The sequence below is a fragment of the Thamnophis elegans genome, chromosome 1 (assembly GCF_009769535.1).
Source record: "Thamnophis elegans isolate rThaEle1 chromosome 1, rThaEle1.pri, whole genome shotgun sequence".
Taxonomy (NCBI): domain Eukaryota; kingdom Metazoa; phylum Chordata; class Lepidosauria; order Squamata; family Colubridae; genus Thamnophis; species Thamnophis elegans.
The window spans coordinates 116,298,808-116,321,457 of record NC_045541.1 but is presented as its reverse complement, the minus strand read 5'-3'; the positions used below and the strand labels follow the sequence as shown (position 1 = coordinate 116,321,457).

Here is a 22,650-nt window from a genome sequence, read left to right as displayed (position 1 = left end):
GCTTTGAACTTGACATAAAGCTTTGAAAATATTCTGTCATGCTTTATAAATATTTCAAATTCAATTCACCTCTGAACATAGTGTCTTGATTTTCTAATCCCTTTGAGATTATACTGTTCATTTGAAGCTAGTATCTCATTGAACAAGTCCCTTCTGTCACATAGCTGGATCAATTTACCAAGGCCATCTTTCCACTTGGTTTTTAAAATTCCATATTTAATCTTAACTGGCCACCAATTGGCCACCAAGCCAAGGACATGTTCAAACAGAGGATCCTGGATATTAATACTCAATATCCTTGATATAGAGACATTTGATAATATAAAATCTTTAAATGGCTGTTCCAGAACAAAAATGATTTTTCATTTTACCCCAAAATATCTAACTATGGATGTGACAGAAGACCAAAGAGCTCACCGAAGCAAGATGTAAGTTCCTGGGTCATAGGGTAAATCATCAAATAACCTTACTCAGAGATGATATGTATATTTGGCATGCTGAAAATAGAAGAGATTGCTCACATCCTCTGGACTGTTAACTATATATTTTAATTAGAAAGAAGCATTTAGAGTCATTAACTGACTGGACAGCCTATTGGGATCATTAGCAGGTTCTTTTACTTCCTCCAAGTTACATAGGCAATAAGACAGACTGCCAAATGTATAGTGTAAGCCATCCAACTGAGAGTTTTAAATCAAGATCAGAAGGCCGCCATCTGCCAGAAGGATGATCTTATCTATTATTTTGTTGAATACAGTATATATGTCAATGCACTATGTTATTTTATCTTATTAGATTTGACATGGCCATTTGATTTATTCAATAAACTATAAACTAAACCAAAGCTTTGTACCATTTCAAGAAGAAAGTCTAGAATAAGGTTGGAGCATCATCTGTAGTTATTGTAAGCTCATTGGTTCCTGAGCTGCAATGTCCTCAGAATCTGTGAAGCTACTTTTTTCCTTGAGCAATCTATTTTCCAATTCATTTGGGCTATTTGCAAGCTTGCAGAAAATCCATCTATCTCAATTGATCAGAAAAATGCTAAATAGTGTACTGTATTGTTTATTGTTATCTATATAATTATTTATCATTATGGTTGGTCATAGTCAGCCAAGAGTTTAGTTTGGATTTGACAGTCCTTTTTCAAGAGACAACTGGACTTTCTTGATTTCTTTGAAGATGTTTCCCTTCTCATCCAAGAAGCTTCTTCTGACTGGAAGGATTTATATTCCTTGAAGATAGCTGGCCATTTGCATTCTTTTAGAGAGTTGTTGAGACCATGTGGATGTTTATCTGTGACCTCGGGGGTCACCTGAGTAGTGCAAATGGATGTGGAACCTTCTTGGAACTGCTGAAACTTTGGATTTGACATTTTTATCTGTCCTTCTCATCTGCCCTCTTATCCCACCTGAGATAGGCAGATGTTGTTTGATGGTGTTAAGGTATTCACAGGATGTAAGCTCTTCCAAATAAAGCTGCCTTTTTGATGGTGATTATGTCAATGAAATGCTTCAAGAGATTGGTTCTCCAACACCTTAGGATATGCCTCCCACCGGACTTTGACAAACATCAGTTTGCCTACTGGGGAATAGGTCAACAGACAACATCATAGCTACTGCTTTACACTCTGTAGTGAGCCATCTAGAAAAACCCGGGTACTATGTCAGGATGCTTTTCATAGACTATAGCTCAGGGAGGGGAGGGCAAGGGCTGGGCCAGCCAGTGGTGGGTTCAGCTGACAGGATCCCACAGTAGGGAGACGAAAGTCATGGATTGCCAACACTCATTGCTTCTGCCTGTGCCATGACCCCATCCTTGCCACAACAGCACCATTAACTCATTCTGGCCAGCAAGGGCTGAGCTACTCCTTGCACGTTGCACCTCTTGCAAAGCTGCAAGTTGCATGTACCTCCCTCTATGGCAGAGATTTCCAGCCCCACCACAAGCTGCCTGGCTGGTCCCATATTTCAGAGCTCTAGTCACAGGACTGGCCCATTGGTAATCCTAGAGCAGCTCCTCCACCTGGGTGTGCCGCAGACCACCAAACTTTTCTCTTGGACCACCGGTTGGTGACCTCTGGTATAAACTAATCATTGCACTTTTCTCGGCAATGTTTTTTTGGAAATGATTTGCCTTAGGTCTGAGAGCATGTGAATGGTTTGAGGCCACTCAGCTGATTTTGTGCACCATGGGATTAGAATTCATAGCTTCTCCCTTTCTAGCCTGATGTCTTAATCACTACGTGAAACAGGCTCTTGATACTATTTTGCTGTTGTTTTTCATGAATTCGGCTTTGGTGTATTTCCATATAAATACCGATTACTTAATAACATTTTCATATTGCTACCATACAGAAAGCACCACACAGAAAGTGAGTTCTTAACACAAGGATTTAATGAGTGGAAGATGCTAATAGGTACAGATATAATAATTATAGCTTTTTGAACTAACATTAAGAGTATAGAATTCATTTTGTGCCTTCAAGTCAGTTTAGATTCTTCTGACTGCCCCCTGCAGTTTTCTTAACATTTTTTCAGAAGTAGGGTTCCATTGCTATCTTCTTAGGGCTGAGAGAAGTGACTGGCCCAAGATCACCAATTGACCTTAGAGTTAAGGCAGGACTGCTATTCACAGTCTCCAGGTTTCTAATTTCCTGCTTTAACTACTATACCACTGACATAGGTATGAAACAAAAACAAGTCTATAAAGCAAAATGGCTTTATGCAATTATAATATATATTATGCATTTGTAACTTCATGTACTGCTTATTTTATAAGTGCCCATATCATTTAATCAAGGTTTTATAACTTTGTAACCATTAATTCAATAAATGTATTTGAGTCACTGTAGCTTAGACAAAATACAACAGATTACAATTTATAATATATTTATTTAAATAAGATTGTGTGGAGTAAAGAATCCTGTGCATTATAATTATATTCATAACTAGTAGGCAATTTTTTGAATATCAGAATCCAAATAAATGGAAGATACTATATACTGTATGACATAATTCAAATATGCAACTATATTAAATAGTAATTTAAGACTATAGTACAATTCAACCAACTTCAAATATTTTACATTAGCTGTTCCTTTTTTATCAGAGCTTGGAGTTCTTATGTGTATGTTTCCTTTTAGAAGTCAAAGAAGGCAATTTCATGATGATGACTGAGATGATTGAGCCTGTTTCTTCCGTTCTATCACCTTGTGCAAAACTTCCAAGATTGTGTTTGCATTATTCTGAACATTATAGTTGGTTAGATTTAACAGCTTGTTAAACTCCTCCTCCTGCAGTGAGACCTGTCTTGTAGAATACGGGGAAAAGGCACTTGAGACATCAACATTGCCTTGTGGTAATTGAGCTGCATTACGTTCTATGCCTGCAGAAGAAAAAAAGAAGATATACTAATTATGTATAAAAATATAACATGGGATTGAAGATTATCTTGTATCATGCTATTTAATTGACCAAACTAAAGCCAATCAGAAACCCACCAGAGGACATCTATCTATCTATCTGTCTGTCTGTCTGTCTGTCTGTCTGTCTGTCTGTCTGTCTATCTATCTATCTATCTATCTATCTATCTATCTATCTATCTATCTATCTATCTATCTATCTATCATCTATCATCTATCTATCATCTATCTCTATATTAAAAGGGATGTATGTATGCATGTATGTATATATGTATGTTTGTTTATTCCAGCATAACTCTGGAACGCCTCGAGCAATTTCAACCAAACTTGGTACACAGATGACTTATATTCTGGAGACAAACATGGTAAACATGTGGGTGGTAAGACACCCCTGGTGTGTGGGTGTTCCAGCATAACTCTGGAAACCAAGGCCTTTAAGGATAGTGAGTGCTGTGTCCTAGAGCAGCAATTGTTCGTGATGTCATGGGAGGGGCAAAGGAGCCTGATTAGGCCAGTACAGAGGCCTTTGATTGAGTATGCCATGGCCTAATCAGAACGCCCACCCCCACCTGACTGTGGTGGCCCAATCCCACAGGAAACAGCTTTGCCTGTGTTCCCAGGTCATCCTTCATCCCAACTCAGGCTTAAGCTTCCCTCACACAGTAGGTCTATGAAGCAAAGGGAGCCTGATTAGGCCAGTACAGAGGCCTTTGATTGACCATGCTCCTTCACACAGTGGGCCTTTAAGACTTAGACCTCCCTCACACAGTAGGCCTATGAAGTGCCAGGATCGTAGACAAGGCAGGAAAGAGGAGCGCATGGGAGGGGGAAGGGAGAGAGCAGGGATGATGGGCATGGGAGCAGGATGACGAAAGTCCCCTCTCACTGGCTCCAAGTCAGACAAACACTTCAAGGCAAAATGCCAGAATCGTAGACTGGGCAGGAAAGAGGAGCGCATGGCAGGGGGAAGAGGAAGTTGGGGGAAGAAAGGCCCCTCTCAAAGGCTCCTTGTCAGACAAATGCTTCGACCCGAGCAATGCCAGGTCATCAGCTAATAGCATAATATAATGCCCTTACATTCCTATTCTCTTAAAAAAAGAAGTATTAATGACAAATTTTTCATATATTGATCTAATCACTTTTTAAAACTATTCAGTTTAATAGTCATTACTCGAGTCCGTTTCAACATCACTCAAAGCACTATTTGTTTAATAATGTTTACACAGCAATTAGGATGTATAGTTCACAATAACTAGTTTCATACAATGTATTAAATGAAATCATACTATGGTATTGTGTAATGTATATATGAATGCAGGTTTATATACTGAAGCAGAAAATTGTACAGGTTAATGTTATCCTTTCATATATTCTGAATTTCCACCATTCAGCTTAATTGGATGAGCCAGGTTCTAGTGTTCCAAAGATGAAAATGATTTTACTTGCTTTCTCCATACAATACATAATTTTATATAATTTTCTTTCTTGTTTTATTCTTTTTTCTGACTAAAAGAATTCAAATACAAATAAATTAAATCTGAATCTGAATCTGAATTGTGATAATTTTTCCTGTCACATGAGCTCTTACAGTTCTTTGATCAATGAGTTTGTCCTGGATCAGGCAGCATCTAAACTTGTTTAAGATCAAACACCTACTACAATTGTATTGTACTATTAACTCACCAGGTGCAATATATCTTTGGAAGGTGTCATTCACTAGTGGGAAGTAAAGCAGGATGGGGGCCTCAGGATTGTTTGTATCTTCAAAGACGTAGCATTCTTTTAGATTTTTCTTTTCTTCATCATTTAGCAAAATCTTAGGAAATGGGATTCCTTGTGCTGAGAAATATGTAGAGGCATGTTCCAGAGGCTTAAATAGTAACAGCCAATGTTAGCAAATGCAAAAAGCCATCCAAACAGGATTTTTAATGCAGACATTGATTTGAAACCATAATGTAATAAACATAAAATACAATGGTAATTCTTAGAATGAAAACAGTCTTTAAAATCCCCAATTTATTTCTTTATGCTAGCTAATACCAGTTACTAATAATTGGTTGTTATCAGATCTGAAATTCAAGTTAGCCAAATTCTGAAATTCAACAATATTAGGAATGTTTTCCAGGCCTGCACAGGAATCCTAATATTTTAGAGAAACAGGAACATTTTAAATAGTCTAGATCAGTGTTTCTCAACCTTGGCGACTTTCAGTCCTTTGGACTTCAACTCCCAGAATCCCCCAGCCAGCATAGCATAGCTGGCTGGGGAATTCTGGGAGTTGAAGTCCACAGGACTGAAAGTCGCCAATGTTGAGAAACACTGGTCTAGATGGAAATTGGCTGAAAATAACAGGATCAAAGCTAATAGCAATTTACAGAAGTACAAGTATAGATTGGAGAATATCTGACTTGGGAAAAGAATCTGTGAAACAGATTTCAATTGATTGCAACTGGTTTCTGGCACTGTATCTGGTTCTCGGCATTGCAGGTTTAGGACATTTCAGAAAAACTGAAATAGAAACAAAGAATGGCAACAAGGAGGATTTTGGAGGACTGAAAACTAAAATTTACAAGAGATTGAGGGAATGAGATATATTTAGCCTTGAGAAAAGTTGAATGTATATATGGGCAATGTATTATTCAATTGCTATTATTTTTATACAATACAAGGAATTATTATTTTATTACTAATAAAGTCTGCATTATCTCTTCTAACCTTGGTTTGTGACCCTCCAGTATAATTGAAATGCAGAATGACATCCACTTTCCTCTCTGGTCTGAGAAGCGGAGGGCAACTGGTATCAAAGAAGAAGGCTGTATCTACAAGTTCCAAATGTTCTGTAGAATCTTTCAGTTGATTGGGGGATTCATCAAGCACTGTGTCTATAACATACATTATAAAAGTAAAGTCAATACCCATAGGTCATCATCAGATAAAGACAATTGCTCATAAATTTCATTTTTGCCAATACCCATCCTACCATGGATCTATTTGCTTCAACAGACAATTTATTCTCTTCAGGATCTATAGGCAATTTTTTAAATCTCCTGACCTTATGAATAGAACATTACTTATGGTATAGATGGGTAGTTGGAAAGAGTCTTTTTTCTATTGCAGAGAGCAAGTTCAACTTCCATGATTCCCATGCATTGCATACTAAGGTCCAATCTCCTAAACCATGCATTATGTAGAGTCCCAAATTCAATTATCTAGTGACATTTTTAGATATTTAAATTTGTATTTATTTATAAATGTTGTATCCCACCTTTATTAATTTTTACAAATAACTGAAGGCAGCAAACATATCCCACACAACTTCTTCCTCCTATTGTCCCCACAACAAGAACTGTATGAGGAAATTGGGCTGAGAGAGAGTGACTGGTCCAAGGTCACCTCCATGGCTATGCCAAGACTAGTACACATGGACTCCTGCTTTCTAGCCTACTGCTTTAACCACTAGACCAAACATTTTATTTGTAATGAGAAAAATTATGTCAATCAACAATTGTGGATTTTTAATGATATATATAAAACATTCAAATCCTACTAGGGTACCTTTCCATTTAGTAAATTGTTGATGCTGAACATATTCATTATGCATTTGGAGCCCTTTTAAAAAATTGTTATACTTGGACACTGCTGGACGATCTGTTAAAATATCCCGTAGAGTATTGGAAAGACCTCCAGCAGGAGTGAACATGCGAGTTGGCATCTCATGGGGTCTTTCTGGTATATCAGGCACTTCGTCTAAATACAAGCAACAGAAATAAACTTTAATTAATTTAAATAATGAATAAGAATCTTGTGTACTAGTGTATGATGCAGTTCAGATGATACCCAAAGATGAACAATTGACAGTGGCATGAGTAGTTTTTCTTTCTCTCACACATCTTAAACTCTACATTGAGTGCGAGTTTAAATTTCAGTAGTGCAACACACAAAAGCTTAGGTTGCATAATTAGGTGGCGCAGTGGTTAAATGCAGCACTGCAGGCTACTTCAGCTGACTGCAGTTCAGCAGTTCGGCTGTTCAAATCCCACCAAGCTCAAGGTTGACTCAGCCTTCCATCCTTCCGAGGTGGGTAAAATGAGGACCCGGATTGTTGTTGGGGGCAATATGCTGACTCTGTAAACCGCTTAGAGAGGGCTGAAAGCCCTATGAAACGGTATATAAGTCTAACTATTGCTAATTCCTGAATTTTATTTCAGTGTTTATTATACCAAAAACAAGATTCTCCAGATGTTTTGCATCACAATTTCTGAAGTCCCTTATAATTGGCAATGCTTGCTGGAACTTATGGGTGTAGAAAAATTTTACATTTATATTCGCTATTGGAATGTTTCACGCATTAATGAATAGTTATCAAGCAAATACTCTTCAGGATTACAAAGACACGAGAAGACTTTGTGAAAGAATTAAGTCGCTTCATGAGCCAAACTGAGGTTGTGAGGCATAATAATAAGCAGGTAGTATTTTTATATTGCAAAGATAATGATGTGTAATATTTCAAGTTTAACTGGAGTTAGCTGCTCTGCTCTAACTTTTGCTAAACTAGCTGGGGGAAGTGTGAAGCAGTGTCATACAGAAGAAACAAGGTATAGACAAAGTATTCCTCTATAATGGGTTTAAAAAGATATAAAAGATGGCTTTCCCTTTTGGAGCACCAACAAACCAGTAGCCAAAATTTACCTTTGCCCCCTTAACTAGTTGCATATGACAATTTTTCTTTCAGAGAAGTATCTATTAAAATTATTTTTAAAAAAATCAAATTAGTGTATTATTCCAAGATACTCTGAAGTACATTGCAGGTGAAAAAGGGAGGGGGAGATATATTACAGAAATAGAGTAATTTGGATATAAAATTAGAGGTAAACAATTAAAATCGGGTAATGCAGAAAGAGGGAAGCAAATAAAAAAAATTGTTCATAGCAATATAAGATCTGCTCAATCACTGAAGAGCTACAAAATGATCATTTCCTTTTTCCAAAATATTATTTTAGTTTGCATTGACTAAATGTATGTTTGCTGGGAAATTAGTGATAGTCCAAATGATACATTATTAGGTGTAGATTATGTAATGGTACATAATAGTATATACTGTAATGGTACACAATGTAACTATGAAATAATACATTATACTTAATAAGACCAAATTATACTGTATTTCTTCTCTCTTTTGTGTCTGAATACATATTCCTCAGTCTGAGGTTATATGAACTTTCAGGTTCTACAGGCAAGACGGATAAATATCATAAATATAAAAAGTGTCAGTCAGTTAAATTCTGAATTCTAATTTTGGAACAACTTTTCATAGTTTACCAATCTCTGTGACAGTATCTTGGGTCCACCTGTTCCAGAAATCTTCTGAATTGTCTGCCGCATGCCAGGCATCTAATAGATTCTTGGAAAATACACTACTCCACAATCCTTTGAAAGGAAGAGATCAATGAAGTTAAAGCATTTTTCTACTTGTTACTGTTGAGATAGAGATAATGTTATGGGCATGAACTATTCTGTACACACAACAAGCAGTTTTGGGAAGTCCATGTCTGCACAGAAACATACATATTTTGTATTAGGCATGGATCCAGAACATGCACGATTTGATTAGAAGGTGCTATGGGATGGACAAGGTGGGATCAGATACAGACAGTGATTGTGGTGGCAACTAAAAAGAGGTGGGGAAAGGAAAGTGCTGGAAAGATCATGGGAAGGAGTGAGTGGCCCAGCTAGATATGCCAAATTGCTGATGTATGACAGTAACTCTCCCACCTGTCTTCCAACTTTTCCAAGGTCTTCCTTTCCCTACCTCAACTGCCACCCTTGATGTCAAACACCAGATATCCAACCTGCCCTCTTCTCTCCTGCTGATAGATTATGCTTGCATTCAAAAGTGATGTCAGCATGTGATGTCAGTTAAGGGAAAGTAGGAAAAGGAAGGAACTATAAAAGTAGGTGAAGTAGCCCACAAGCCATGCATGGAAGGACCAACCTAGCCCTTCTTGCCTCTAGATTTTACTTTGATCAAATCTAGAACAATAAATATGTTCTGACATTCTATTTATTCAACCCATGCCCCCCCCAAAAAGCTTGGCTGAAGACATCTCTATTCTGGAATTTAAAAAATCTCCCCAATTCAGTGGAATTATTCACTGTTAATCTACTGGTTATACTTACAGAATAGTAAGAGAATTATTGCATCTAGCAATATTGTTACATGAATTGTCCAGAAAACAATTAAATATTACTGTTAAAATGCAGTCAGAACTGAAGCTATATTCTAAACATAGCTATATTTGAAGTATTTATAGCTTGTATTTTCCAGTTGCTTGTCTTGGAACAGTTAATGATAAATTATGAAGTGCTACCTTACTATTTTAATTTAATTTCATTAAGCATATCATCACATACTGGGGGAGAGAGGGGGGGAGAGAGGGAGGGAGGGAGAAGGAAGAGATGGAGGGAGAGAGCACCTCTTTTCCTGCCTGTTTTACATACCATTATATGAAGATAGAAGTCTAGGTTTTTTAAATAATGTTCACCCATAAGGAGGGAGGGAGCCCAAGGTTCTCCAATTAGGTGTATTCAGCTGAGAATCTGGCTGCAAAGTGAGTCCAGTTCTTGCGAAAGCCCATAGATACCATCGGTGTCTTCAACAAGGGAAAATCCCACCCGCTCCCCTTTTTTCTTGAGGTAAAAAAAAAAAAGTCACCTTGCATAAAACATATCCTTGATTCTGGGAGTTTCTTCATTATGTGTCCCATGTAAAACTCGCTTCCAAAATGTTCAGCAGGAACAAAAGCTCCATATTTCGGAAATCCTACTTCATAGGGTGTGAATTCTAACCACTCTGTAATGACGGTCAACAAGAACACATTTAGTACCATATCTTCCCTATGCAGAGAAAGGATGTTTTCTTAGGTGAAATTACCAAAGACATTATGTTCAAGGAATTATATGTCTTTTCAATGTGGCCTGGCCTGATCTTAATAATATATGAAAATCAAGAATAATCCAACATTTCAATATTTTCCAAATCCATTGTTAGTTCTTACACCTGAAGTAAATGTAAAAAGGCAGCTTTCAGCATATGGATAAACATTTCAAAGAGTCCATTACATTTATTATTATCTATGCTACAAAGAATTAAAAACACTTAAAAACTATTTTGAAAGGATAATTCTATACTTTGTGCTTCTTGTCTTTCTTCTGGCTCAGATATTCTTTTAATCATTGCAGATATATATATATATATATATATATATATATATATATATATATATATATATATATATATATATATATATATATATATATATATATATATCTGGGGTATATATATATATATATGTGTGTGTGTGTGTGTGTGTGTGTGTGTGTGTGTGTGTATATATATATATATATATATATATATATATATGTTTTTTTTTATTTGTGCTGATAAAGAAATAAAGGGAGACTAGTATAGATCTATTTCAAGCTATTTAGCTCTCATCAGCTAGCCATACCCTTACTGGGATTTGAACCTGGGCTATATGGCATACTAGGCACACTAGGCAGAGATCTTGGCCATTAGGCCACAGGCTCTTATCCGTTTATCAGCGATATATATACCCCAGATATATATATTAAAAACACTTAAAAATATATACCCCAGATATATATATACCCCAGATATATATATACCCCAGATATATATATATCTACATGTATCCAGGTTTAGAGACTATTTTTATATATGCATATCTTGTATGTTTGTATGTATATACTCCAGATAGATAGATAGATAGATAGATAGATAGATAGATAGATAGATAGATAGATAGATAGATAGATAGAGATAGATAGATAGATAGATAGATAGATAGATAGATAGATAGATATAGATATAGATAGATAGATAGATAGATGATAGATAGATAGATAGATAGATAGATAGATAGATAGATAGATAGATAGATAGATAGATAGATAGATAGATATCTGGAGTATATACATACAAACATACAAGATATGCATATATAAAAATAGTCTCTAAACCTGGATACATGTAGCATTTTCAAACTGACAATTTGAGAAGTTCCCAGATAGAGAATTTAAAACCTAAGAATCAAGCTTCTATAGATCTCAAAAAAAATCTTTGTAGTTCTGGATTTGAGTGTTTGTAGCAAGCAATTTTTATCAATAAAGCGTTAACAGAATCCAAATATTTTCTTAGCACATTGGTACCATGTAAAGGAAGTGTAACATGAAGAGACTAACAAGACTCCAGATAAGCTAGTGTTCTTGTACTTGAGCTGAAATTGTGTCTCTCTCTGTGTGTGATTAGCATAATATGAATGGCTTATTTTTAATGTGTGAATATATGAGTTAGATGTGTAAGGATGAAAAGTCCTCAATCCATGGGTGGACTTATTCATGTAATGTTTTGGCACAATACTGACGTGAGTTGCCATTGTCCTCCTCCTGGATAGTTTTCTTTTCAACTTCCCAATCTAGCCTATAGTCCTTGGGTTTCCCTATGCACTCCCATCTGAAGACTGACCAAATCTAACTCTGCTTAGCTTTTCCTGAAATCAGTTAAAGTTTGTTACCAATAGTTTGCAATTGTTATAGGTTAAAACATTTATATAAGAAACCCCCCAGTAAAGAACACACCTCTAAAATCTTTTGTGGTGACGCTGTCTTTCACATTGAGTGCCAGGTAGATTGGCAGAGGGTTCTGACCTTTGTTCACTGCCCGTCGTTGCTCTGAAAGTTTATGATGATTATTCTGTGTTTTGTGAAAAAGTAATAAGTGCATTATAATTTAAGTGAAATAGAAATTACAGCTGATTTGTTTACCTAGGCCTCACATCCATATAGAGCTTCAATTTAAGGATCACGTTATAGTTTAAACACTAACCACATTATTTTTCACAACACATGGTAAAATATGTGTGAAGGAAGGATAAAGAAAATGGAATATTGGAAAAGAAGGGATAATATGGCAAATAATTGCTGTGTGTCTGCATAGGGTTGACTTCCAAAGTGTTATAACACTCCCAAAGAAGATTAATTCCCTTTCCCTGAATTTCTTATCCTGATTGGGGCTTCATCTAGCTCAGGGCTGTCAAACTAGTGGCCTATGGGCCGGATGCGTCATATGCAGGCCACACCCACCCCAGCTCCATGACGGCAACATAACGCAGCAAGTTTGACACCTGTGATCTAGCTGAATATAATCACAATCAGCAGGAGTAACCATAGCAAACAATTATAGCTAGAGTGTCTGGGATGGAGAGGTTAAAATAAAAGGCAATACAGTCACAGTAACCACCTGATTGAGGCACATAAATAAAAAGTGAATAGTTCTGTCTGCAATCTTGACATTTTTAACTTCCTAAATCCTCTAGTATTGGGTTGGTTCAGGCTTGCCATCTCTTTCAAAACATGGTGGACTGTCATGCTGTTTGATCTCAGGAGCAGGGCCAGATGTAGATATGATAAAGTTTCTAAACAATGGGAAGCTGTAGAGACTCAGCTTGATGAGTGCAATCAGAGAGTAAGTTTGTGTCACAACTGAATTTGGCAAGACTGCCACCAAGATGCATAATAAGCCTGTAATGAGGTAGAGAAAGGCTTTCTATGAACAGAAAATATGAATGTGTGCAGAAACAGAGCATATCTTAATTATTTAATTAGTTATGCAAGGATATGTGGTTTATGGAGATGAAGTAAGGGGGGGGGGTTGACTAACAAAAGCACTATGGCATCATTCCTCATGCCTTGTACCTTTTGTCTATGCATTGTGGTGTCATAGACATATTCTGAATCAGAGAGACTATAGTTAAAAGTCTGGACATTTTTATCATTCTGATTCAGATAAAAGCAGGAGGATCTTGTGAGGATCTGTCCTCAGTGTGTATATCTTATATACAATCATAACTAATTCTGCATTGGCTTACGTTGAAAAGTATTTGAATAATTCAGATGGTTCCAAATGACAAGCCAAGTATCACAAGAAAGGCTGGTGGGATGGAGCTTATCAATAGACTTTATTATTTATCGATTCAAAATGCTAGTTCTTTGAAAAGTTTGGAAGATAGGAATGGTCCCAAGTGAAGTTATGGCAGTTTTAGCATCTGAACAGGAAGGGCCACCTGCTTTCTCAACTTTTGCTGGATGGTGAACACGGGGAACAGATGTGTGAAACATATGGTAGATTATTCTCTGGTGTACTCTCTTGAGCAGCAAGTATATGAAAACTAAGGCTGTTCAAAAATACTATTTCAAGGTGAGCTTGACTTGTGGTAAATGCTAAAATAAAAGTGGGTTGCCCCATCATCTTTGCCAATATTTTTTCAATGCCCTTATAGAGCTGGGACTTGCAGATCTTGTCAAAGTGCAAATCCCGATTTAGCTTTTCAGATCAGCTAAAGTTAGCTATTTGCTGCCCCCTGCTGGGGTGAGACAAAATAAAAAAATGTTTACATTATTTCATCGTGTTTATTTCAACAGATGTTATTCATTAGGCAATATATTACTTAGTGCACAAATGCCAAAGATGATGGTGATGGAGAATTTGAGTTCTATTAATTCTTATACACCAAGAAAACAGTGGATAGGCACAACAATTATTATACAGAAAGATTTAAAAATCTAATTTAGAGGATTAAGCAGATCAACTGTGGCATGGCAAGCTACTATATAAAAACAGGAAGCAAACTCCAAACTTCTTCCCTCTTATCTAGCTGGGTAATGAAATATCTGCCAACAACCAAGGTGAAAGAGTACCAAGGACTCCACAATTAAACCCTGAGCTACAAATATTCTCTTTTATTGACATCTAATTAACCTCATTAATCCACTATGGTTTATTGTTTTGATTTAGAAAGGTGTTTCAGTATAGAGATTTATCAGGTGGTTGTTGAGTATAATTTCAAAATCAGAGTCCTGCTAGACCCAAAAATGTTTTAGACTATTTCATTTTGTAGTATGGTATTTTAAAATTCATACATTGCCCTTTAAATATTATTGTTGTTGTTGTTAGTCATGAAGTTGTGTCCGACCCATCGCAACCCCATGGACAACATTCCTCCAGGCCTTCCTGTCCTCTACCATCCCTTGGAGTCCATTTAAGCTCACACTGACTATTTCAGTGACTCCATCCAGCCACCTCATTCTCTCTCATCCCCTTCTTCTTTTGCCCTCAATCTTTCCCAGCATTAGGCTCTTCTCCAGTAAGTCCTTCCTTCTCCTTAGGTGGCCAAAGCATTTGAGTTTCATTTTCAGGATCTGAACTTCTAAAGAATAGACAGGGTTGATCTCCTCTAGGACTGACCGGTTTGATTGTCTTGCAGTCCAAGGGACTCACAGGAGTCTTCTCCAGCACCATAGTTCAAAGGCCTCAATTCTTTGGCGCTCAGCCTTCCTTTTGGTCCAACTTTCACAGCCATACATTGCAACTAGGAAAACCATACCCTTTTATATATACTCTTTTAATAGGTACCCATAAAAGAGATTTTTTTTCCCCCAAAATGTCTCAGGAATGTCTTTTTTTTATCCCACACCTTTTTTCCATGACTGCTTCTGATTTTCATTTGACTATGGTTTCTTCCATGCTTCCTTATTCAGTTTACAACAAAGCATCCTAGGAAGAGCTGAATTATATTTTTGTGATAGAGGACAGAGCTAAAAAGAGCAGATATTGGTTCATCTACAGTGTAAATCCTGCTGAACTAAATAAGAAAGCTTGTTCATTACAGAATACAATTTTCCTCCCAGAAGCTAAGAAACAACATAGGGAGAGGCAGAAAACCCCTTTTGCATACCGCATCATTCAGCATGGCTTCAATCATGAGTCCCCAAAGATCTATAAAAGAAGATTTATATCCTGCAATGGTCCGCTGAGCCAGCTCCTTATGGTAAGACTTCAGATTTTCCAAGGAAAAGGCACCCCTCTTAGATTTGGCTGCTTGCTTCCGAGCTTGCAAAATGATTTCCCCAAGATCTTTATTTGACCAGTTACTATCTTCATACAATTTTGTCATGGTCCTGAAAAGACAATAAATACAATAGAAATTTCAACTTTTGTACTTATTAAAGGTAGTTCTTCTCCAGCCTACATAAGATCAGAGGCAAATAAATCCTGATGGATTAGACTCAGAAATTCAACCACTATTAATTGTTAAGGTATGTTCACATATCTAAATTATTAAATAATGCAGACAATGTTTTTCCTATATGATTTTACTGTTGAACATTTTCCAAGTTTATGATCTGGGAGAATAACCCTACACTTAAACTAACTTCTGGAAGGGGACATACAATATTTCAAAATAATAATACAATATTTACATAAATAGATTTTTAAAAACAGCTTTTTATCTTCTAGAATAGATTAGTATCATTCACAAATATCTATGTAATGTCTAATGTTTATGTATATTTACTTACATTGTATGTCTATAATATTACTATTATTCTTATCTTCTTTACTACCCCCTTTTATTGGTATCATTGTTGTTGTTGTTTGGTTTTTGTTGTTGCTCATATATACTGAAAGCTTTTGCACTAGAGATAATATTTTTTGTCTGGCTAATTACACTTGGCCAAACAAGTCTTGTCTTGTCTTGTCTTGTCTTGTCTTGCCTTCTGTTCTATTCTATTCTATTCTATTCTATTCCTTACTGCATAAATCAATTTTTAAGAAAACGTTATAGTAGTGGTTTCAACACAGATTCTTGTGAGATTTTAGTTCTTAGTTCCCTCTGTTATATATAGTGATGGGTTTCAAATACCATTCCAACCAGTGCAGTTGGAACGACTGGCAGCATCCTCATGGACGTGTGCAGTGTGCACGCACACACATGCAGTGTGCGCATGCGTCTGAGCACCATGATGCTCTGCGATGCTCCAGCTGCTCCGTGGAGCGTCGTGCAGGTGCTGTACGCGCTATGCACCTGCGCGGAGGTGCAGAATCCTTTAAACACTGGTAAGGAGCTCAGGCGGGTGGGTAGGCCTTCTGGAGCACCATACTGGAACAGTATCCAGTGCTCCAGGCTGGCTCCGGTATGCCCGTACCGGAGCATACCGCCTGCAACCTACCACAGATAGATAGATAGATAGATGATAGATAGATAGATAGATAGATAGATAGATAGATAGATAGATAGATAGATAGATGTGTGTATGTATGTGTGTGTATACACACACACACACACACACACACATGCATACCTTTATGCTGCTTTTCCTTTAGCATAATTTATTCCTCTATATGCCCAGTTATTATTTTTTCTTTCATTACTGTTTCTATCAATTTCCCTGAAATAAATGTTATATGCACATACATTGGTCTACCATCTTCCAGATCCCTTTTTAAAAATTAACTACCTTCTGATAAGTTACATACTTTGCTAGATTGTCCACAATTTCATGTTTCAGTTCTGCTATAAGGATCTAATAATATGTTCCTAAATATCTTCTTTTTCTACCTCAATTTGCTTTAATTATATAGTTGTATAGAATTCTATGTAGTATATTCTATCTTTAGCTCCAGAACAAAAGGTGGAATATAACTCTAAGTGATGAGAATAAAAGCCTCATTAAGGTTCTTTATAAAATAAAAACACATTCTGTTACCATGTGGTTCCAGATGATCCAGTTAAATATGAAATACAGTCCAAAAGCTTCATTCTCTGGAGACCCCAAAGGGAGCCATAAAGAGCTGTTAATGCTCTCATTCCAGCTCCTGTTGTTGTCATAGCAATTACTGGCACCTGTTCAATGAAGGAAAAGAACATGTTATGATCATGAAGGAAAAGAAAGTTCTCAAAGAATGCCATAAATTTTTTTCAAACTAACATATTTGATTTGTCATTATAAGATTGTATTTCATCACGTGCAATATCAGATTGGGATGTGTATGAGAAAAAAATAGATGGATTACATAAATATAATAGACAAAATTGTATACACACCTTGAAACGGAGAAAATTAAAGAAGGACTTTTGAGTTCAAAAATGCCAAAACAGCCAAACCCAAATACTATAATATTATGTTGTAAATTGAGTTGGACCCAATTTTACAATTTTTACAGTAATTGATAAGCGAATTACTGCAGTCATTAAGCCAATCATGGGATCATTAAGTGAATCCAGTTTTCTCAATGAGAATTTTTTTTGCCAGAAATTGATCGGGGGGAGAGTCATAAATCATGATAACATGACTATATGATAATGCAAACAGTTGAAAAATCGAACCAGTTGCCCAAACTGCATGACTGCAGAAAAAAAAAAGTCAAGTACAAAAATAAAAGATACAAAGAAATACGAATACATACTTTTAATTCCTTTTTCTTTTTTTTTAGCAAATGCAAATAGGTTTACAAAATTGTATCTTACTCTTTGGTAAAAAAAAGAAAAAGTTCTCTCTTTTTTTAGCTAGTGTTTTTTTTAAATCATCCAAACCCACAAATCATAAGTTCATATTTTTTTTTTCATACATGTTTGTAAGGGGAGGTCAGTAGATTCATAGCAGTTTAATATATACAGTTTGGAGGGAATCGGGTTGATACTGAGGTTGGACTAGAAGACCTCCAAGGTCCCTTCCAACTCTGTTATTCTGTTACTGTGTTATCCACTTACTTCATGGTCATTCAGGTCTTGCCCTAAAGGAAGAATACTTTTCAGAGCGGCAGCTACCACTTTCTTTCGTTTCTGCAGGAAATTGTTTTCATCTGAGCACAGACCATATCCTAGGCGCACATCAAGAGCTTTTGGTCTTCTACAAAACAGCCCCTGGGTCCTAAGGTAGACAGGAAATTCATTATAAATGTTGCTGTATCATATTGCCTTGAATCTAGCAAAGATCATTTATTAATCTGTGGGAAGACTAATCACATACAACTCATTGTATCAACTTATCAAGAGCCTTGAAAAGAACAAATAGCTTCATTGTAAAACATTACAAAATCAGGGCCACGACAACTACTTTTGCAACAACCTGGATAGACAATTATAGAGAGACATATAGAGAGAAGCAGGGAAATGACTAGAAGCCAGCATGGATTCATTAAAAATGGGTCATGTAAAACAAATCTTATGACTTCCTTAGACAATGTTATTAGACTGACAAACCAAGTGACTACTACAATCACTTAAACTTCACTAAGGCATTGGATAAAGTAGATTGTTGCCTCCTTCTTGATAAATTGGAACATTGAGCCTGTGCAACAAAATGTTATTCAGTTGTGTGAAATGTTAGTTTCTGCATTTAAGCAGGAAAAGATAGATGCATGAAATCGACAGTTCTCAACATACAACCAGTTGCTTAACAATCATTCAAAGTTACAATGGATTCAAAAAATGTTATTAATGACCCATCTTTGAAATTATGACTGCCACACCACCAGCATGGTCACATGATTACATTTTGGGCTCTTGCATTTATGACCAGCTGCAGCATTCTGGGATCACATGATAACATTTTGTGAAGTTTTGGGTGTTTGGGGAGAAAAAAGGCAAACCTCCCGCCCCCAAAATGGATTTAAGCTGGATTTAGACTTAAGACCATGTGAGTCAGTACAATACAGTAGGAAACAACTAGAATCATTTGCAAATAGGAAAACTAATTGCTCTTTTTTAAAACTTGAGACAGGGAATATATTATTAATAATTAATAGAATTACTGTACATTCTGCATTTTCTCCATTTACTTCTATAGGAATACTCCTTGAAATGACAATATCAGGGTGTTGAAAGTGAATATGGCAGCTAATACCATGCAGTCAAAGCCTACTTACCTTTTTAATGTGTTACATGTTTAAAAAATGGGATTAGATTTTAATTGCTTGTTCATGGCTGCTTTTATGGCTTTTTTGAGTGCTCCTATTCACTCTTCTAGGCAACATGTCAGCTGGTTAAAATTATTTTTCATATTAAAATCACATTAGGTTGGTACTACAATAAAGCAAGTCATATTAAGACCAAAAGAATTAGACAATGTGTGTGAAATTATAGTTCAGGTTTATAAAATCCCTCCTTACCATTCCTTTGCCTTCACGCTCAAATCAAATATTTTGTCCTAAAAAAAAAGAAATAAAAGGTGGTTAAATGCTAAAGGGTGTTTATGCTTTCATTTCTTTCAGTTTTTGAATACATTTTACTTTCACAATAATATATATCTTTGTGGCTCTGTAAGAGTTTCAATGTGCAAAGAATTAGGCACAAGCAATTGCCTCCATCCTACAGTATGCAAATTGGAAGCTTTATCGCAAAATTAGATAGATTAACCCAGACATATATTCCCCAAAATCCAGGTTTTAACATAATAATTACCGCACTTTTTGAAGTATAAGACACACTCCCCCCACTAAAAGAGGGTGAAAATGTCGGTGCGTCTTATACACCAAATATAGCCATTTTTGGTCTCCCCAAACCCTGCCCCATGCATTCGCTTTTGCCAAAAATGGGCCTGTTTTTCACAAAAATGGGGCATGCAGAGGGTTTGGGAGACCTGCAAAGTGCTCCGGGGAGCTGGGGAGAGCAAAAACTCTCTGGGGGATTTAGGAGGCCAAAACGGGGCCATTTTTCACCCATTTTTTGCAAAAATGGGGCATGCGGATTAGGGAGGCCTGCAGATTTTTCATGACGGTTGGGAAGAGCAAAAACCAGACACGCAGCAGCCAAAAAATAATTTTTTTCTTGTTTTTCTCTTCAAAATCTTGGTGCATCTTATAGTCCAAAAAATACGGTATATTTTTAATATAATAGTTAAATAAATAATTAATGATCCAATCAGATTTACCTGATATAAATTAGCATAGACAATAGAAAAACCATCTAACAAGGTCATTTAGATAGTCATAGGTTCATAACTATTTTGTAGATCTTTAATTGTTTCTTATTAATTTTTTAAATTTAAATTAGGCAAATGAAAAAACAAGATTTACTTCATGACTGACTAGTGATCAAAAGAACTCTTGAACCCAATCATAATGCAATAAGTGAAGCTTAGCTGAAATACAAATTTATGAAGAAATGTTGGTAATATCTGAAACTTTTAAATCAATTATATCCTCCTTCCCCCTTGGTACTGCATAATGCTACAAAACCTAGCATACTTTGACTATGGTTAAAAGTTACATCAAACAACAGGACTAATAAGAAGGAATTGAAAAAATATTCCTATGAAAATGAAAGTACAAGTGGCATGTTTGAAGCCAATAACATTGGGCATTATGATATAGTCACATATGTGAAAACACTTGCCCTCTTTGCCCAACCTTGATACCCGTTTTCATATTGTCTCTTTGAACTAAAAGTATATTTGCATATTTTTGTCCTAAAAAAGCAACAGCTGATTCTCACCGGTGTTATCGTCACTTTCTCATTTATTGGAAGTGAGTTCAAAGGAACAGTTGTTGATTCATTGCTTTGTCTGGAAATCTGCAGATAAAATAAATAAGTTCTGTCCATTACTGACTGCGATGAAATCATTTGAATTTCAATAAAGAAGTAAATTTCTGCTAGGAAAAAGTGTGACAAGGAATTGGTTGGAGCTAGAATAGCTGTAGTGATCATGAAGGAATTTTTGATGCCCAAGAAGTGGAATGACCACTGTTTTTCCTCACCACTAATTCTTTTCAAGGTATTTAAGCAACTTTGGCGTTCTGATTTTTGGAAGTGTTCTAGATTGACTACTAATGAGTGTTCTTTGATGGCAGTCCATTGCTCAGCCCAAATGTTTGTTCCCCCTCCCATCAAACTACTAAGAAATATAAGGCATTTCCACCCAACCCCAAAGTCACATTTGTACTGACATTCTCATCACAGATGCCAAGAAATTGATCAATGTGACCTATCTCCTATTATTATCATTATCATATGGCAATGTTACAATCCAGGAGACCACAATTCAATTGCAGAGTTGTAGTTTGGCTTGCCAAGGTACCAGTCCTGTTATAGAACACACTTATGCACTTTCCAAGGTACCACACAGGAGGACAGGCTGTCTTCACATCAGAGAGAAAGTGTGGCTCTTCCTTCATTATCACCCAAGGCCCTCTTTCCTGGAGCTGCTTGGCAAGTGAGCACCGCAACAAGGAAGGTTCAGAGCCATCAGGAATCTGACTACATGCACACCCCACCAAAATGGTACCTATCTATCTACTTGCATTGAACATGTTTTCAAACTGTTAGGTGGACAGAAGGTGAAGCAAGTGGCAGGAACTCATCCTGCCGTGCAATCCTTGGCCTCAAACTACAGATCTGAGACCATCTCTAGAGTCAGTAAGCCATTGAGCCACCATGCCTCTTACTTCCATTCCCTCCAATGAGGCTGTACAAAACAATGATGCTCCAACCACTGCCCCAGTCCTATCTCAAAATTGCCATGTCAGGTTTGTTTTATGGAGTGGAGTATAAATAGGTACTGGTGTTAAAGACACCAAGTTGTGCATTAAATCCAGCAATCAGGATTGGGGAACAGTATCAAGGTGCAAGAGATTATTTACAAAGTTTCCCCTGGAGCAGCAGTTGAAGCAGAAGTGGCTCAGCTGCTGGAGGCCTCCCAGGACCAATAAAGTTGTGGAAACACAGCTAAGCAACACACTCTCAGATAGACACAGGCTATGAGCATGGAGACAAGCAACTTACTGCACAGAACTGTCTTGGCAATTCAATGTTAAGGTCTGATTGGTTATATTTAATATAGTGAAATTTAGCAGGAGAAGCAGGGCAAAGCCAGTAACCTAAACGGAGATTTTCAGCTTCTTCATAGGATCCATCCACTGAAAGAGTAAAATTTCTGTCTAAATGAAAGACAAAACAAGATTATTAATTAATGATCCTATGAAAATATACACAAACATTGAAAATGCCATTTAGATTTTTTGATTAATGGAAAAATTATAGGAAGAAAGGAAGGAAGGAAGGAAGGAAGGAAGGAAGGAAGGAGAGAAGAGAAGAGATCTTCCCCTTTTAATCCCCAGTCCCAGCTCAATACTATTTTGAAGACTACTTAATGCTTTTTAGGAAGTGCAGAACTTAATAAGAACCAAGGAAATTAACCCCCCCACACACACACTTCTCTCTGTGAGTAGAACTTCACTCCCTGATCACTTGATTCAATCATTAGATTGCAGAGCAGCATAAATCAAATATGTGGTTTCCAACATATTTAGAATATGAAGGATATCAAACTGTGCAATATGGCTTTGAGATTTTTTTTTAACAAAATAT

At 36.5% G+C, this 22,650-nt stretch overlaps 1 protein-coding gene across 1 annotated transcript in view; it reads right to left on the bottom strand.

The window, feature by feature from the left end:
- Nucleotides 1–2,772: 2,772 nt before the first annotated feature.
- LOC116505938 (cytosolic phospholipase A2 epsilon-like) overlaps nucleotides 2,773–22,650 on the bottom strand; it is a 45,370-nt gene continuing 25,492 nt past the window's right edge. Inside the window, exons 8-20 of the mRNA XM_032213446.1 lie at nucleotides 22,066–22,220; nucleotides 20,779–20,856; nucleotides 19,455–19,492; nucleotides 18,055–18,214; nucleotides 17,051–17,187; nucleotides 15,238–15,460; nucleotides 12,083–12,197; nucleotides 10,137–10,274; nucleotides 8,744–8,851; nucleotides 6,980–7,171; nucleotides 6,140–6,306; nucleotides 5,108–5,294; nucleotides 2,773–3,387 (exon numbers count right to left, since the gene is read on the bottom strand). Of these exons, the coding sequence (XP_032069337.1) occupies nucleotides 3,164–3,387; nucleotides 5,108–5,294; nucleotides 6,140–6,306; nucleotides 6,980–7,171; nucleotides 8,744–8,851; nucleotides 10,137–10,274; nucleotides 12,083–12,197; nucleotides 15,238–15,460; nucleotides 17,051–17,187; nucleotides 18,055–18,214; nucleotides 19,455–19,492; nucleotides 20,779–20,856; nucleotides 22,066–22,220 (1,922 nt within the window). The 3' untranslated portion in view covers nucleotides 2,773–3,163. The remainder of the gene's footprint in view (nucleotides 3,388–5,107; nucleotides 5,295–6,139; nucleotides 6,307–6,979; nucleotides 7,172–8,743; nucleotides 8,852–10,136; nucleotides 10,275–12,082; nucleotides 12,198–15,237; nucleotides 15,461–17,050; nucleotides 17,188–18,054; nucleotides 18,215–19,454; nucleotides 19,493–20,778; nucleotides 20,857–22,065; nucleotides 22,221–22,650) is intronic.